The 15,524-nt window shown below is 56.4% G+C and overlaps 5 protein-coding genes across 5 annotated transcripts; 4 read left to right on the top strand and 1 right to left on the bottom strand.

Annotated features, from left to right (window-relative positions):
- Positions 1-1,119: 1,119 nt before the first annotated feature.
- Positions 1,120-3,240, top strand: CGCS363_v010965 (uncharacterized protein; the record flags this gene model as incomplete). Its single annotated transcript, XM_036642814.1, has 1 exon — positions 1,120-3,240. One exon carries the CDS (start codon positions 1,120-1,122, stop codon positions 3,238-3,240), a length of 2,121 nt encoding a protein of 706 aa, XP_036491342.1.
- A 1,197-nt stretch (positions 3,241-4,437) lies between these two features.
- CGCS363_v010964 (uncharacterized protein) lies at positions 4,438-4,878 on the top strand (the record flags this gene model as incomplete). The annotated part of the gene is made up of 1 exon (XM_036642813.1): positions 4,438-4,878. The coding sequence occupies one exon, from the start codon at positions 4,438-4,440 to the stop codon at positions 4,876-4,878; it is 441 nt and encodes a 146-aa protein (XP_036491341.1).
- A 634-nt stretch (positions 4,879-5,512) lies between these two features.
- CGCS363_v010963 (Transcriptional regulatory protein moc3) lies at positions 5,513-7,322 on the bottom strand (the record flags this gene model as incomplete). Its single annotated transcript, XM_036642812.1, has 3 exons — positions 5,513-5,623; positions 5,671-6,573; positions 6,627-7,322. The coding sequence occupies 3 exons, from the start codon at positions 7,320-7,322 to the stop codon at positions 5,513-5,515; spliced, it is 1,710 nt and encodes a 569-aa protein (XP_036491442.1).
- Positions 7,323-11,924: 4,602 nt separating this feature from the next.
- Positions 11,925-13,669, top strand: FUS6-0 (Efflux pump FUS6; the record flags this gene model as incomplete). Its single annotated transcript, XM_036642811.1, has 2 exons — positions 11,925-12,888; positions 12,951-13,669. The coding sequence occupies 2 exons, from the start codon at positions 11,925-11,927 to the stop codon at positions 13,667-13,669; spliced, it is 1,683 nt and encodes a 560-aa protein (XP_036491340.1).
- A 772-nt stretch (positions 13,670-14,441) lies between these two features.
- CGCS363_v010961 (uncharacterized protein) lies at positions 14,442-15,344 on the top strand (the record flags this gene model as incomplete). Its single annotated transcript, XM_036642810.1, has 1 exon — positions 14,442-15,344. One exon carries the CDS (start codon positions 14,442-14,444, stop codon positions 15,342-15,344), a length of 903 nt encoding a protein of 300 aa, XP_036491339.1.
- Between the last annotated feature and the right edge of the window lie 180 nt (positions 15,345-15,524).

Genomic DNA, 15,524 nt, shown 5'->3' with positions numbered 1-15,524 from the left:
GACGAGCGGAGCTGATCCTGAGCTGATCCGTCACTCTACGTCGGCCGCGATGTTCCATATTGCTCGACAGCTACGACGGCGCGTCAAGCAAAGCAACCCCTCTTCCTCCATAAGGCTGACTGCACGATGGGCTGGCTGGCTCTGTGAGCCGGGGCGGGGGGCGGCAAGAACCATGGAAACGACGGCAGAGCGGCGGCGAGGTATTCCAAACTTAACAGCAAAGCAGTTTACCTGGAATTCATATCTTTGTAACAATCACATCTCTCACGCCTGGAAGAGCCGGCGATGAACGCATGCAATGTCACCCCCCCTGGGCCGTCGTCGCCCGCCGCCCACCACCACGAGCCAGCCAGCCAGCCAGGAAACCAGAAAAACGACCCCCGACGAGAGTCTCCCGCCCCCCCTCCTCGAGGAAAATGTCCATTGCAGAGGCATACATAATGGGCCAGTAATAGCAACCTGCCGGCAGAGACAGCCAATAAGCGGGACAAAAATAACGAGAGCAGCCGGGAAGAGTCAACCACCTCCACCCCAGGCCGATGGGCAAGACACACGAACCCTACAAGCCTCCGCCCTCTCGCAGTTTGCCTGCACGACCAGACAGGGATCGCATTGGGTTCTTGCACCGCCGCAGCTCGCACCGCACCATTCCCATCGACCACTTCCACTACCACCCTGCATCTTGTCTGCCATGGACCTCCGGATAACGCATCCAACTTGCCTGCGCTCGCTCGACATACACTGTACCCGTACGGACGACAGCCAGGCAGGCAGGCAGAACCATACATATCAGCTGGCCCAACATGGCCCCCGGCTCGCTTGCTTTTATTTGTGATACTATGTACTTGCAGATCGAGAACAACATACATACAGCCAACCCTCGCGGCCTTTGCCCTTGCCTGCGGATGACCTCCATCCCTCTTTTCTCTTTGTCCTGTTTCTTTCCCTTGGGTTGATGGGTCTTGCTCTCAGTCACGTCACTCGTTAAAGGCCCCCAAAGAGACAGCGCCCCCCTCACCCCTTCGTGTCCTCATATATGTCAATGTACCAGCCGATATAGAACCATACTGTCCCGAACAGCTGCATGATCCCCTTTGTACACCCAAGCTCCCCATCAGGATGTCTCGGTCGAGCTTCAGCATCCGGAGGTTCATCTCGCCTCGCCGCTCACAGGCGGTCGACGCCGAGGAGGAACGTCGCCACTCGGAGGACTCGGCCGCGAGCGAGGACCTCTTCATCTTCAAGTCCCGACGTAAGCAGCAACAACAACAAAAGTTTAACTCATGGGCGCCGGCCAGACGTCCATCCAACGCCAAGGCCCGCAGGCCATCGAGGGAGGACACCCTCGTACGAAGGACACAAAGCATCAAGAGGACCTCGACCGAAGCTGTTCCCTTGCCTGAGCCTTCACCCAGCTCGTCCTCCAGCTCTTTGTGCAGCTCCCAGAGTCATACAGATACAGCCTCGACGAACAGCAGAGATGCCGTCCTTTGTCCGCCGCGGCCGCCGCCTCGAGCGTCTCGTTCGTCGGCACCAAAACGTCTCGCGGACCGAAGACATCTTTGCATCGCTCCTTTACAAACACAACAGGACACCAAGCCTAGGACCTCGCGAGAACATCCTGAGTTGAGAGGAACTCCTGCCAGCTCAGCGTCACGAACAGCCAATAGCCCGGATGACTGGTCACTAAATGTTCAAGACCTCATCCGAGAAACCGACGAGGCATTCAAGGCCGTAGGGACAGCCATCGAAGAAGCCAAGGTCGCCGTCTCGTCTTTCAACGCCCCAGAGACTAGGCGTCCATCATCTCCTACCATCGCCAACATGGACTCGCCTCTCATGTGGTCAACGAAACCTCATGCCATTGCGAACAGCACTCCTCCCCTTCCCCCTCCAGTCCGCAATGTTTCAGGTTCATCAACATCCAGACCCCGCAGGAAGAAGTCAAAGAAGGTCAAGCGATCAAAGTCACGGTCCAAGAAGAACGCTCGATGGCAGCTCGGAGAAGAAGTCGTCGACATCCTCAGCGGCCAGTTCTTCCGCAAGATGGAGGTCAACGAGCTCCTCTCACCAGACCACCTTCAAGCCTTGAGGGCCGGCCGGGAGACTCAGGCTCGGATCTCGAGCGACACCGCGAGGACAGTCGACACGGACGGCAGTGAGACACCCGTCGAGCCTTTCCATCTCCAAGACCTGCCCCGCCGGATAGGAGCGGCAGGTGTTGGCATGGTGGTTACATCCAGCGACACCGTGTCACATTCTAAGCCCCTCGACCCAGCCGTGCGACGGCGCTTCTCGGTGAAGGAGAAGTCCCCGCGGCGAAAGAAGCCCGCCGCCGCACCCGCCAGGGATTCCACGACCAGAGACACCGCGGAGATTGACGACATGGCCGCCCCTCCCCCTCCACCGGCGAAGAACCCGCTGAGGTTCGCGCCCCGGCCGCAGGCACCACAGCTACCCACGATACCGGAGGTCATCATCACGACACCGGACACGACGACATATTCAGACACGACGCAGAAACAGGCGACGCGCACATTCGCCCCCGTCGATGAGGACGACTTCGTCTTCCTCCAGTCAACGAACTACACACTCAACCACCCCAATCTCCGCCACGGACAGATCCGCTTCCCCAAGTCCGACGTCGTCCAGGGCATGAAGATCGACCCGGACGACACCCTGGACTGGACCGCGTTCCAGATGGCCATCCTCGGCGGCGCGGGCGACCTCTTCTCGGACCCGTCGGACTTTTCGCAGCGGTCGGAGGCCGAAGAGACGGCGGACCTGGTCGACTGGTTCGAGGAGTTCGGCTTCGACCACCACGGCCTGCTCATCTCCTCCGCCGCCGCCGCAGCGGCACTAGCCAGCCCCGCCAGCGTCAGCGCCAGCACGACGGCGTCCGAGTACTCGCCCATGTCGTCGGTCTCGACGGACATCAACCTGCCGATCCCTGTGGAGTTTGAGCACCCGAGCGGGTTCTGGAACGAGGGCAAGTTCGACGCGTCCAAGTTCCTCACCAAGGGGTGCAACATCCGGCGGTGGACGATGGAGGGCCACCCCAAGCGGTACAACCGCGAGAGCATCGAGAGCCTGCCGCCCAGCCCGATGATGGACCTCGTCATGGTGAGGGGCACGGACGGGGAGGCGGAGGTGGTGCCGATGGGGTACAACCTCGGGCACGACCTGGGCGATTTCCTGCGATGGGAGGCGGAGCACGTCTACGCTACGGGTGTGTATTGAGAATGGGATGCACACGATATCATACAAATTTACGACGGAACGAGGTTCATGGATATTAAAGGGAAAGGGACAATCATTTACAGGGTAGAACGAATCCAAATGAAAACAATGCATAATTCGAATCCTCTCTGATACATGATGTGAATGGTCCTGTGTGTGTGATTGTGACTGCTGTCAAAACTACTTTGGTTTCGATCGTCGCTGGATTTCTCTTCCTTCACTTAGCCACGTGACAATCATCTTCGCCTCTGCGCAAAGCGACCAACGAAAGTCTGGTTGAACCCGTCGATCACAAGGCGGTACAGTCTGAGGGTAGCAGCCATGATGGGTTTCTCTTAGGGCTGAGCTGCCTGCTCGCTGCCTGCTGTTGCTGCTGCTTTCACCCAACATAATGGTACAGTACGGCCAACACTGTCCCGCTCCAACGGCCCCCAATTGGCCACAGCCGCCGGCAGCCCCCTCGCCCGCGTGAGCGAACACTTGAACCCCCCCGGTGCCGACCCCCCACCGCGGATCGCCCCGGCAAGACCCGCACGCTAGGTAGACGCTAGGGCATATTGACCGACAGGCTGAAAGGGACCGGGGGTTGGGTGACCCGTTGTCGCTGAATCTCCAGCGGTGTTTTTCTCGCCGCCGCCGACGCGCCAAAAAAAGCGACAACTGAGCAAAAAATCAACAACACGACCAACGACAACCAACTGCATCGTCAGCTCTCCGCGCTCCGCCCCCCCCGTTGACGCATACACTTTTTCTTCACCACGACCCCACGCCGCTTCGCCCTATCTCTCGCAGGCTCAGGCATCTTTCTCGCATATTCCCGCGCCGCTTCTTCGCAGAGAGAGTAAAAGAACCCCTTGCAAGGACGACTTTGCGGGTCCCCTGGCTGAAGGTGTAAACTCACCTAGCTGCACCTTGAGCAACTGCCTAATCCGACGGAAGCTCAAGAGCACACTGCTCCTCACATCGCCGCCATTGTATTTTTCATCGCAGAATTACATTTCACTAGGCTTCTGCGTCACGAGTAACGGATCGCGTTGGAACCCAAACCCCCAAACCTCGCCGCGCGCATCACACCATATTGTCTCGTGTTGCCTAGCAAAAACAACCAACACAAAGTCACCTCTCAACCCCCCTGCTTCACCTCACCTCACCTCACCTCACCTCACTCACCCAACCCAACCCCCAACCTAGACCAAGATGCTCCGCCGCCCCGCAACGACCCTCTCCATCACGGCAGAGGACATCGCAGCCTACGAAGACCGCCGCGCGCGCGAGGCCATGCTCCGCGAGCGCCAGGCCCTGATCCAGGCGCAGCAGCAGCAGCAGCAGCAACGCATTCTCCAACAGCAGCAACAACAACTACCATCGTCGTCGCCGCAGCGCCAGCAGCAGCCGTACGACCCGGACATCTCGGCCGAGGAGTACGCAGAGTACGAGGCGCACCAGGCCGAGCTGCTCAGGCGGCAGGGCGAGATGATGAGGGCGCAACAGCAGCAGCAACAGCAGGCGCCGGTGCAGCGGCTGGGACAGCCGGGCCGGGGTGCGGCTGTGATGCAGACGACGCCGACGCCGGGAGACGGGGGCCGTGGGGGCCGCACGAGGGAGGATAGGATTGGCGTTGGACGGCGCGGGAGGTGAATGGTCGTTTCTGGTCAGGAGTGTTGGGTGAGGGTTGCGTATTGGATTTTCGTTGGGTTGGTTCGTTTTCACCGCATCAAGACTAATCACTGGAATAGACGTCATGCGATAATATCAGTGATGTTCTCGAGGAAAGAGATTCGTCTGTATTCCCCTAAAGTCGTCTCATCGTGCTATTCCCAAAAACCCAAGCCATGCCAAATTCGTCAAGTCGTGCCAACAACTGTCTAGAAGGACCGTTTGGAAACTGCAACAGAAACCAGGGCGTGGAACGATATATCGACAGTGAAGAGAAGGAAAGTCTGGACAGTCCGAGAAAATGAAGAAACCCCGCTACATGATAAACCGCCTGGAGAAGAAGAAACCCAGATAAACAGAACCCGCACTCTCCCATTGGAGCTTCAAGCTTTTTCGCCTGCCCCCAACACCACAGAAGAAGACTCCTCCAGAGGACCTCCTCCGATGCACCCCATGCCCCATGCCCGCCATGTCGTAACGCGTGTAAAACAGAATCGTCCGTACAAGAAGTGAAAGGAGAGTGGTGCTGCTGATGCCAAGCTCAGCCGTCGAGTGTAAAAACCTGGTTTGTCCCATGAAAATGTGAAAGATGGACACGCTCGTTGAGAAATATGCTTTAAAACGGAAACGCTCGCAGGCTTTCTAGACCATCCGAAGTGAGCTGAACGCCTTGCCTACGGTCACGCTCAATTTCCTTGGATGGCGAAGACACATCTTCCATCTGCATCTACGGCTTGTTAGCAGGAGTCCGCTGTCTGTGGTGGACAAACTTACGTTGAGGAAGACGTTGGCTTGCTTGATACCAGCAACGTCAGCGAGGTATTTGAGCCGGCCCCTCAAGAACCGCTTCTGCCTCGGGGTCGCAAAGTCGCTGGTGTAAGCCGTGACCAATGGCCAGAGAATCATGAGGCCAGCGGCTCCCTTCAGCGGATCATCTGGCTTGGTGTTTTGTCCGCATGGAAACTGTGCCACGACGACTCCGTAGCCGTTCCACTTGCAGAAGAAGGGTGCCGAGGCGATGGTGTCATCTATTCGCAAGATCGCTGAGCTCTTCAGCTCTTCGTACTCCTCTCCCATACGGTAGTCGTCTGGTGCAACCAGCCAGGCCATACAACGCAAGATGGTGGTTGTCAACATTAGATGGCAACACCACGTGGCAACGTGCAAGATGGCTAGCGGAAGATTGAAGAAGCCGTAAATCGGTCCATTGAATGACGGTGCCGTGTCGAGTTCGTTGTCTTGCCGATCCATGACCCAGTCGACAGTATCAACCTTCCATTGCGGGCTCGGGTCATTGTTAAGCTTGCGGAACTTGGCCTCGAGCGCCTGGGCACGTTTGAGAGCGTCAAGCACCTTTTGAATCGTCTCGGGCTTGCGGTCCCCAGCACCCAGGATTCTGTCGACGTCCTGCCTGATTTGACTGCTCTGAATATCCATGCTGGCGATGGCGTGTTGCATACGTCCGCGACATTCGTGGTGAAGCAGCCAAGTAAACTCGGCTACCTCTGGTGAATTTGGCAGGCAGTGAATTGACAGGCACTGGTTTCTGGTGATGGCGAACATCTCCTCGCCTTCGGGTGTCTCGAGTCCTTTCTGCCCCCTGAGTTTCACAATAATGGCTGCTCCCTTCATGTGGTTGGTGTACTCCGCAATGGAATTCCGAGATGCGGTCAGAATCTATCTATTTGTTAGTCCTCTTAACACTTCAAATATCAATCCGACGCGATTACCTCGTAAAACGCCAACATGAGAACTGCACCAAGTGTTTGGTCGTTCTTCACTTGCTCAGGGTCCATGATGGCTTTGTTGACAGCCCTCACAGCTCTCATATAGTGGTTCTGAGCGTGAAATAAGGCAGAGCTTGCGTTGACGGTTCGTCGACTCGCCAGAGCCGCCAAGGACACGGCTTTGTAAGCTTGCGAGAGACATTTGGAGACGTTCGGTTGACTCAAGAACCGAGGAAGGAAACGGTAATAGCCCCTGGCAGTGGGCGTATAGGGTACAATGATGAACTCTGATAGGAAGTAGCAAGAGGCCTGTTCGTCGAGAGAGTCAAATAGGGACACGGGAATGTCTTCGTCGTCTTCGGTCGAGTCATCGTCTGCGCGGAACGGAAACGCAGCCGGGTTCGAGTAGTCGAACGTCTTGTATTTTGGCCCAGCCACCGATGTCAAGCACTGCTTGTTGCAGACTGGTGAAGGGCCCTTGCCTTCGTCCTCTGAGCTGTCTTCACCCCTCGACTTCTTGAATCTCTTAATCGTCGCCTCGGTCTCATCGCGGATATTGGCCTCGAAAGGATCGCGATAGCCAGGACACTGACGCCTGGACTTTTTGCACCGCATGCAGAATGGCTTGCCTTCATCACACTTGATCCTCCTGGCCCTGCAAAGCTTGCAGCCACCAGATGGCTTGCCGGTGTTTACCATTGTTGCAGTAGTGTGTTTGGTATGTCGAGAGCGGTGTCGTTGTTCAACAGATCGTAGGAACCGACTCCGGAAGGTACGAGGGGCCGAGCTCTTTTTCACAAGTTTTGGTTCCGACGTCCCAAAAACACAGGTTCCGAGGTCAACCTTTCGGGTTAGACCAAAAGGCGAGGGCCGGTAGATCAAGCGGGAGGGAAAAGAAGAACACCACTATGTCATAGCGACGAACTGCAGGCAAAATTGTGGGAATCCGCGGTACAGGGCTGGTTGATTAGCAGCCCAATGCCTGGTTGGCAACAGAACGATGGAAGGGCTGGATCACCGATGGGACGTCTGCGAAACTCAATAGCGCCTATTCGACGCATTAGCGAATGGGAAAACTCCTAATGATCGAGCGGGATCGCGCCGTTGGCGGAGGACGATCTCTGGTGATCTGGGATTAGGCGGATGGTGTATACGTTGTTGTCTGGCCTCCCCGAAGGTTTGTTTCATGCGCCGCTAAGCCCTGACGAGGCGCGGACTGCAGTCGATCAAGGGTGCTCCCATCGGTGCTCGAGCGCACAATGTTTGAGACGGCAAACAAAATGTGCGAGGAGAGGTCAGCAACGGCCACGATCCTGGCGTCGATCATCCGGGGGATAACCCGGCTCTTCGGCAAGCCGGTCGATAAATGGCACCTCAGACAGGTGTCAGTCAGCGTATGTGTTTGTGCGCGCCAGCATGTTGGCGGCCTGGAAGGACATTGTCATTGAATCTTCTCCAGCACGCATGTATGCCCAGCCACTAGGAGTTTGGCATAAGTCTCTTTGGTCCAAACATTCAAACAAAGGTGGTTCATATCAAAGGGTCGCCGAAGTCTGACCGCAGACCGGCAGGCAGCCGTTGGGTCCTGCGATGGGAACAGACTTGAGTGACAGTATCGGTTCCGACCCCGGCTCCGGCGAATCGAGAGGAACTCGACAGACAGTGAGTGGAAGAAAAAAGAACATCCCTAGCAGGGAACATGGCGGAGTGTCTAGATCCCGCGGGGCGGAGCGCGTCATGGTGTTGACGAAGCCTCTCCCATAGACCCGGAACGGGGCTAATTAGGCCAATGGATAAACGGGAAGAGACCCGTTGGCCCATGGGCAGAGACGGCTATCATTGAGTCGGACGGCAGGACAGGCAAGTCTTGTCTGAGTCGGCGGTTCCAGCGGTATGGTAATCGGATGCTTGCCCACCCACACGCGACACTTGACGGCGTGGAGTTGCTTCGTCATTGAAGGTGATGAGATCGTTTCATCCGGTTCAGCCCGGACCCGAAAGGGTAATCCAGTCGCGGGCAATGCCTGGCAAAATGTCCTGCAGAAGGCGGTTGTTGTCAATTCTAACCGAACGACGAATGTTGACTGAACATTGACTGAGGACTAGTAATCTTGTTCGCGTTCCGTCGTCAAGAGGCTGGATGGATCGTATTCGAGAAAGGTAAGTTGTAACCAAATCGACGAGACGGAAAGCTTCGTGATTCTATTGAGCTCAAATCTGGTGCCAAACTGTGTTTGTAGATGGCAGGAGGGAGGGACTGTTGCTCGAGGTGTCGAGGCGGAAGGTGGACTGCCTGGTAAGGGGTTCTTCCCTTTTGGTCATCCCGCGCTGGCCGAGAATGAATCGATCATCTTAGCGTCAAGTGCACTGGGCTGGAGTGGGTCCATGAAGGATCAGCGGGGTCCACTTTTTAATGTAGCGTTGGCGCGACAGCTGCGAGTTTATTTCAAACGTCCATCTTCAACCTCTCGGACGTTCGTCTATCTGATTGACACTGCCCATCAAATTCAAATGACAACCCACGACATTCCCCGGACTGACTGACGCGCATGTCCACCGCATGAATCCAGAATCCAGAATCCAGACTGCCGAGAGAACTGCTCCTCGTCATGATGGCTGCCAAGGTTTGCACGCCTGTTTCTCATCCCCCAGCCAGCGGTGCATGAGAAAAATCTGTGCGTTGCTACGTGCTTGATGAAGCTCACAGGAACGCCGTTCCATCGGCACTCGCCGGCAAATCCTCAGAAACGACCGATCTTCATCTGTCAGATGTCTGATTGGGCAGTGATGATGGCAACCGCCTGTCAAGACTTCAGGCCCTGAGGAACCGAGAGGACGAAGCGCCGGAAAGCGAATTACAGTGCTCCAACGCCGAACCAAGCGGCATCGACAAGTCCATGCAGCGGCAGCAGTCTGCAATGTCGCTCCGCTCGGCAAGGGACGTCCACCTGTCAGAGTCAACCAATGCCGCGTGGCATCAACTATCAGGTTGCCGGCACATCTGCACTCGCACGTCCCCTCCAGCTGCAGAGTATCGACACTGCTTTGACATTCATGAGACCCGAGCTCCTCAAGCCTGCCATGCTTCAGCTCTCAGCTGATCGGGGATAGGCTGTAAGCCGCTAGGGCCACGACTGTAAAGGGTCCCTTGCCGTTAGTGTGCGGCATCCCACTCCAACGGTGAACCGGTTTGTCTAGGAGTTTGCCGTTCTACGAGACACGACAAGAACACGAGGAACTTAGCCAGCAACCCTTCATCATCAAAGCGACTGAATGTCATTCATCCGCTTAGTCGGCGTCGACGATTCTGCTCAGCAGAGTTGTCTGACGGTTTCAAGAAGGCAGCTTGGTCTGTGACACACCATCAGGCGGTTGTGAATCAAAGGGAAGCAGTTACACTGTCAGACTGACTTAAGCCGACACTCTCGGGTCTGGCGGGGGTTCCCCGTTCAAAGGCAAGGTTCTGACAAGTTTGACGTTTGGTTCCCACTGGCCATCGTCTCCACGAATCTCATGAATTAGCCTTCTCTTGGCAACTCACCTAACTCCCCGGGTCAGACACCACTTTCCCAGGAGCCACTGACGGAGCATAGCAAGTGCATGAGGCGAAAGGAGGAGGGGAAGTGTAATTTTGAAGTAAATCTGTCAGTTTCTGCCCATCGCAGATTGATTTCTTATGTTTCGTCAACGCCCGCAAGTTGCTCGTTTTCGTGAGGATTAGCTCTTTCCTCCGACAATTGCTGCTGCGGACCAGGAAGGTCGCTGGAGGCTGGACCGTCTCAGCCATTCGGGTGGCCACCATCGGAGCTCGGAATCAACTCTGGCTTGGTGTTCATAGCCGGCACGATGCGGCTGAGTGGCCACATTGCGGCAGGGAAGGCCGGTCCAAGGGTTTCGGAGAATTTCCTGCTCAAATCCTGTCTGCTTAATGAGTCGTGACCTGCACATCCATCTTCGCTTAGCCAACGACCAGGGCTCTGTCGACAGGTCAAGAACCCTCGCCTTTTTTCTCCTTACTGTCCTTGGGCATTATCTGAGCAGCTACAGCCGACCATTTTCCTGCGATCTCTGGAAGGCTCCGATGAAATTTCGGCCGAGCGGGGAAGAGGTCGGGCGGGGATAGGCCCAAGAATTCGGTCAGTTTGGCCTGCACATTGAGACCCCGACCTTTAATCTCACGCAAGTTACCCTTCCCATCACAATTTTTCAAAGTGAGGTTTTTCGCGAGAACATACGCTGTATTCATCGTTTCCTGAGATCCACCAGACCTACAGTCATGTTCCAGCAGACAGGTGTGTCGTGCAGTTGCTCGAGATTCGAACGAGTTCGGTTGGGACCGGAGGGGATCAGGCGAGACCTAGTCCGACTCAAGGCGGATGACCAGCGCCCAGCAAATGGGGATATTGCAGGATGACGCAGACGAATCCTTCATAGATTTTGCTTCTTCGGGCAAGTGCCACAATCGGAAAGACTCGGCCAACACAATTGACCAAGAATCTGAATTGCAAGGGAGGATTTGGTCCCTCAACCATTCAGCTTGAATCGTTCATTTGGCCTGGTACTTGCATGCAAACCTGCCTGACTACCAGGCCAATTCACCGGCGCTAGCGATGTCCGCCGCCGGGTTTGGACCCACAAATGTCCGAGCCGTCAACGGTCTAGCCCGGAAGTGCACCCTTCGGCAGAACATTTCGCCCGTCCTGTCCGTCGGAATGGATGCGACTCACGATCGCGGTGTTTGCCGCTCTGGCCTGCACTACATTGCGCCGGTGTGCCCTCCGTCGGGCGAAACCCACCTCAGCTCGACCGACTGGCACATCACGGCAGCCCTGCGGACCAAGCTTTTCCCAGGCAACAGGGCATGCTGACGAGTCGAGATTTACGGCGGAGTAATTGATTAGCGTCGGGATTACGAGAGGTGGTCCGCTTTTTGGCTGCCCATGAGGCCATTCGCAGCTCCCTTAGCGCGTCGACCATGTGTTGAGCCGCAGACAGGCATGTTGTGTATGTATGGCTTACCAACAGGGGTTGGCCGTGGATGCTGTATGAAGAAATCTCCTGACGTGGGGCGGAGAGAATGAGAAGACGTTGACAGCTTTTGAGCGTGGATGCTCGCTCAGCTTTGTATATAAGAGGCATTGACTCTTGAATCACTTATTCACAGCTCGAGTCCATAGTCTCTGAATAACAGCACCCCTCTATCAGCATCAAAGGCATCGAGTCTACAACTTGACCTCTTGTCTACCCATCCATCACAATTATCTTTCTCGAATCATCTCCAAATTATCACAACCTTTTAAAATGTCTCCATCAAAACCAAACATACCACCACCACCGACAGTGGTCCTAGAGAAACGAACAACACACGTCGATAAAGATGGAAAACTCTTCTTCAAGCCCTCGCGCGAGTTTCTCCTCGCCTTCGGCGCCCTCTGCACCGTCGCCCTGGCCGTCGCCTTCGACGCCACGACCCTCTCCGTCGCCCTCCCGACAATGAGCGCCGAGCTCGGCGGCACCGCGCTCGAGGCCTTCTGGTCCGGCACCAGCTTCCTCCTCGCGAGCACCGTCCTCCAGCCCACCGTTGCCGGGCTGAGCAGCATCTTCGGCCGCAAACCCCTCGTCTACGTCTCGGCCCTCTTCTTCGCCGCGGGTTCAGTAGTCGGCGCCGTCGCAAAGAGCTTCCGCGTGGTCATCGTCGGCCGCACGATCCAGGGCGTCGGCGGCGGCGGCATCCTCGCGCTGTGCGAGGTCATCGTGACGGACCTCGTGCCGCTCTCCGTGCGCGGGCAGTGGTTCTCGCTGCTCTCGGCCGTCTGGTCCGTCGGGACGGTCACGGGCCCGCTGATCGGGGCCGGCTTCGCGCAGAACGTGACGTGGGCGTGGATCTTCTGGATCAACCTGCCCATCATCGCCGTCGGCGTCGTCATGATCTTCTTCTTCCTGAAGCAGGCCAAGATCCCGGGCGACATCGCGGGCAAGCTCGCCCGGTTCGACTGGCTGGGGAGTTTTCTCTTCACGGCGGGCTCGACAAGTTTCCTGTTCGGGATATCGACGGGCGGCGTCATGTATGAGTGGAAATCCTTTAGGTCGCTTCTGCCCCTCGTCCTGGGGGTCTTCATCCTCGTGGCGTTTGGAGTATGGGAGTTGAGGTTCGCAAAGGAGCCTATGATTGACAAAGGCATCTTCAACAACTGGACCATGGTTGCGAATTACATCATGACGGTCTTTCACGGCATGATCCTCTGGTCTCTTCTTTACTTCCTCAGTAAGGGATTACCCCTTATGCACTTTTACCGCTTTCTTAGCTCAATGCTGATAGTTTCACAGTCCTCTACTACCAAGCCGTCAAGTCGTACTCTCTCGTCGTATCAGCCGTTGCCGCCCTCCCCGAGACCCTCACCGTCGCCCCCGCCGCCATGGCCGTCGGCCTCGTTGCCGGCATCACGGGTAGATACCGCTGGTCCATCTGGTCCGGCTGGGTGATCACGACCCTTGGCGCGGGGCTCCTGTGCCTCATGAAGCCGGGGACCACCGTGCCGGCCTGGATCTGGCTCAACATCCCCATAGGGCTGGGCACCGGCATGCTCTTCCCGGCTATGGCCCTCTCGATCCAGGCGGCGTGCGAGCCGGCGCTCAACGGCCAGGCCGCCGCGTTCTACTCGTTCCTGCGCACCTTCGGCCAGTCCCTCGGCGTGGCCGTCTCTGGCGTCATCTTCCAGAACGCGTTCCGCGAGAAGCTGGCGGCCCTTCCTGACCTGGCGCACCTCGCGGATGAGTACTCCCGCGACGCGACCATCGTGGTGGAGATCATCAAGCAGATGCCGCGGGACACTGTCCGCGCCGAGCTAGTGGAGGCGTACTGCGACGCGCTGAGGGCGATCTGGATCAGTCTGATTGCGTTTTCTGGGTTTTGCATGGTGCTGAGTCTGACGGTCAAGAGGTACAGCCTGGATCAGGAGCATGTGACAGAGCAGGGGCTGGTGACCAGCGATGATACCAGTCGAGAGGATTTGCAGGGGCGCAGGGATGTGGAAAGGGGCGCATGATATAGGCAGAGATGTTGACGGGAAAGGGATAGAATTTGGGAGTTGTTCTTAAGGAGAATGCATCGTCACCACTCTTTAGATTTAGATATTGATACCATCTTTCGACTTTTCAAGAGTATCGTTTTGAGTGTGGCCATATCTGAGAATACATGAGCAATGTCCTATTGATTTAAGAAACAACGCTGAGGCAGATTTGTTTGCAGGTTGTCTCTTCCTTCACCATTCGTCACTACTAGAAGGAGAGATTGTGGACGGAAAATCTTGCTGCAGACAAACCATTTGACTTGAGGGTATTAATGCAGAGTAAATGAATCAACAACCCTCGACTGGATGAATACTCTGAAGTGAATTACAGCTTCTCAGGTACATCCTCCTTTTCAAGTCCACTTATTCTCTCGGCAGCGTGGACAGGCGAAGCTCTTGCCTTCGCAGGTCTATCTCGCCCCTACCCAAACAGCCTGCCGCTTCACCAACGGGTCTCGAGTAGAAAAAGTCAACAACAACCCGAGGGACTCTACTCACCACCAGATCACCTTCCTCACGACAACCTCAACCTCACTCGCTCCTTCCATCTCACGCTCTTTTGCAACCGAAGTCAGCCAACTTGCTACTATCACCCCCTATCTCGGCCACCCGACTTGTCTGAATATACTCTCCACCCGATCACAACACAAAAAGAACATCGCCAACTTCACCGCTACGCACCACGAAAAAACGGGCATCATTAGCATACCAAGAAAAAATACGACAAAACACATCGTCACACCAAAAAATGTGCCAACGAATCTACGTCCACTTCACAACTTGCAACTGCCAACTCTTCCACCGCCGCAACAAATGCGCCCCTGGCCCAACCTCGCAACGCTGCCTCGCCCAGCCCTTCCACCCGTCCCTCGTCCATAAAGTGGAGCGCCAGTGCCCCTACCACCACCGCATCACGCGTCTGCGGAAGGGATGTCCCGAGGCGAGGAGCCTGCCGCAGGGCTTCGTCAACGCGTACCACCTCCCCATCGCCAAGTCCATGGCCGCGGCGGCGGACGAGCGGGGATGCCCGCGGGAGAGAAGCGAGGAAGTCGGCGGTAGCAAGCGCAAGGATACCGGCGGGGATAACAGACCGCGCAAGAGGCGCCAGACGGAGCCGGGGGAGGGGCATGCTGTGGCGGAGGAGATGGACGTCGACGGAGGGAGCTCCGACCCGGAACCGTCGTACGGATTCAGGACATGCAGGCAAGATCTATGCGACGTCTTTGAAGCCATCGCCGACGCCGAAGAATTCGAGTACGACACTCTGGACGAGATCGTGACCAAGGAGCCGGACTCTGAGCTTGACACCACGGACGAAGAGGTAGAACCGCGGAGGCCCCGCATAGCACACGAAACCGAGTCGGAGCGCGTCGAGTACTCTGCGCACGATCGCATGTCGCTGGCCGGCAGCGATATTCTTACGGGCCGCAGTAAGGGCTTTTCTAGGGAGGGCCTCGACGACTTGCTCCAGTGTCTCCAGGTCCGGAGTTCTGGGCCTTCTGAATATAGTGGCACTTCTCAACAACATGGCTTGTGCCCTGGCAAAGATGGTCCCGTTGACACCATCATGGTTTCTTGCTTCCCAAGTGAGGATCTCATGTCCGACGATGAAGAGGACGAGCAAGGAGACGGCTTCGAGGGAGAATGGTAAGATGGCAGGAACGTTGGTTGTATTGGCAGAGCATAGCATCGGTTGGCTTCATTTTGAGATAGAAATGCATTAACGAATGAGAGATATTCCAGCAGAATGTTCATGTCTCATTACCCTATGTGCACTCATCTGACTCTCGGTCCGCAAGGTGAGATAAGCATGTTGTACAAAGATTGAAGC

This window comes from Colletotrichum siamense, assembly GCF_013390195.1.
Source record: "Colletotrichum siamense strain Cg363 chromosome Unknown KSG_Cg363_contig07, whole genome shotgun sequence".
Classification (NCBI taxonomy): domain Eukaryota; kingdom Fungi; phylum Ascomycota; class Sordariomycetes; order Glomerellales; family Glomerellaceae; genus Colletotrichum; species Colletotrichum siamense.
The sequence above is the reverse complement of the archived record's forward strand: the minus strand, read 5'-3'. Positions and strand labels throughout refer to the sequence as shown.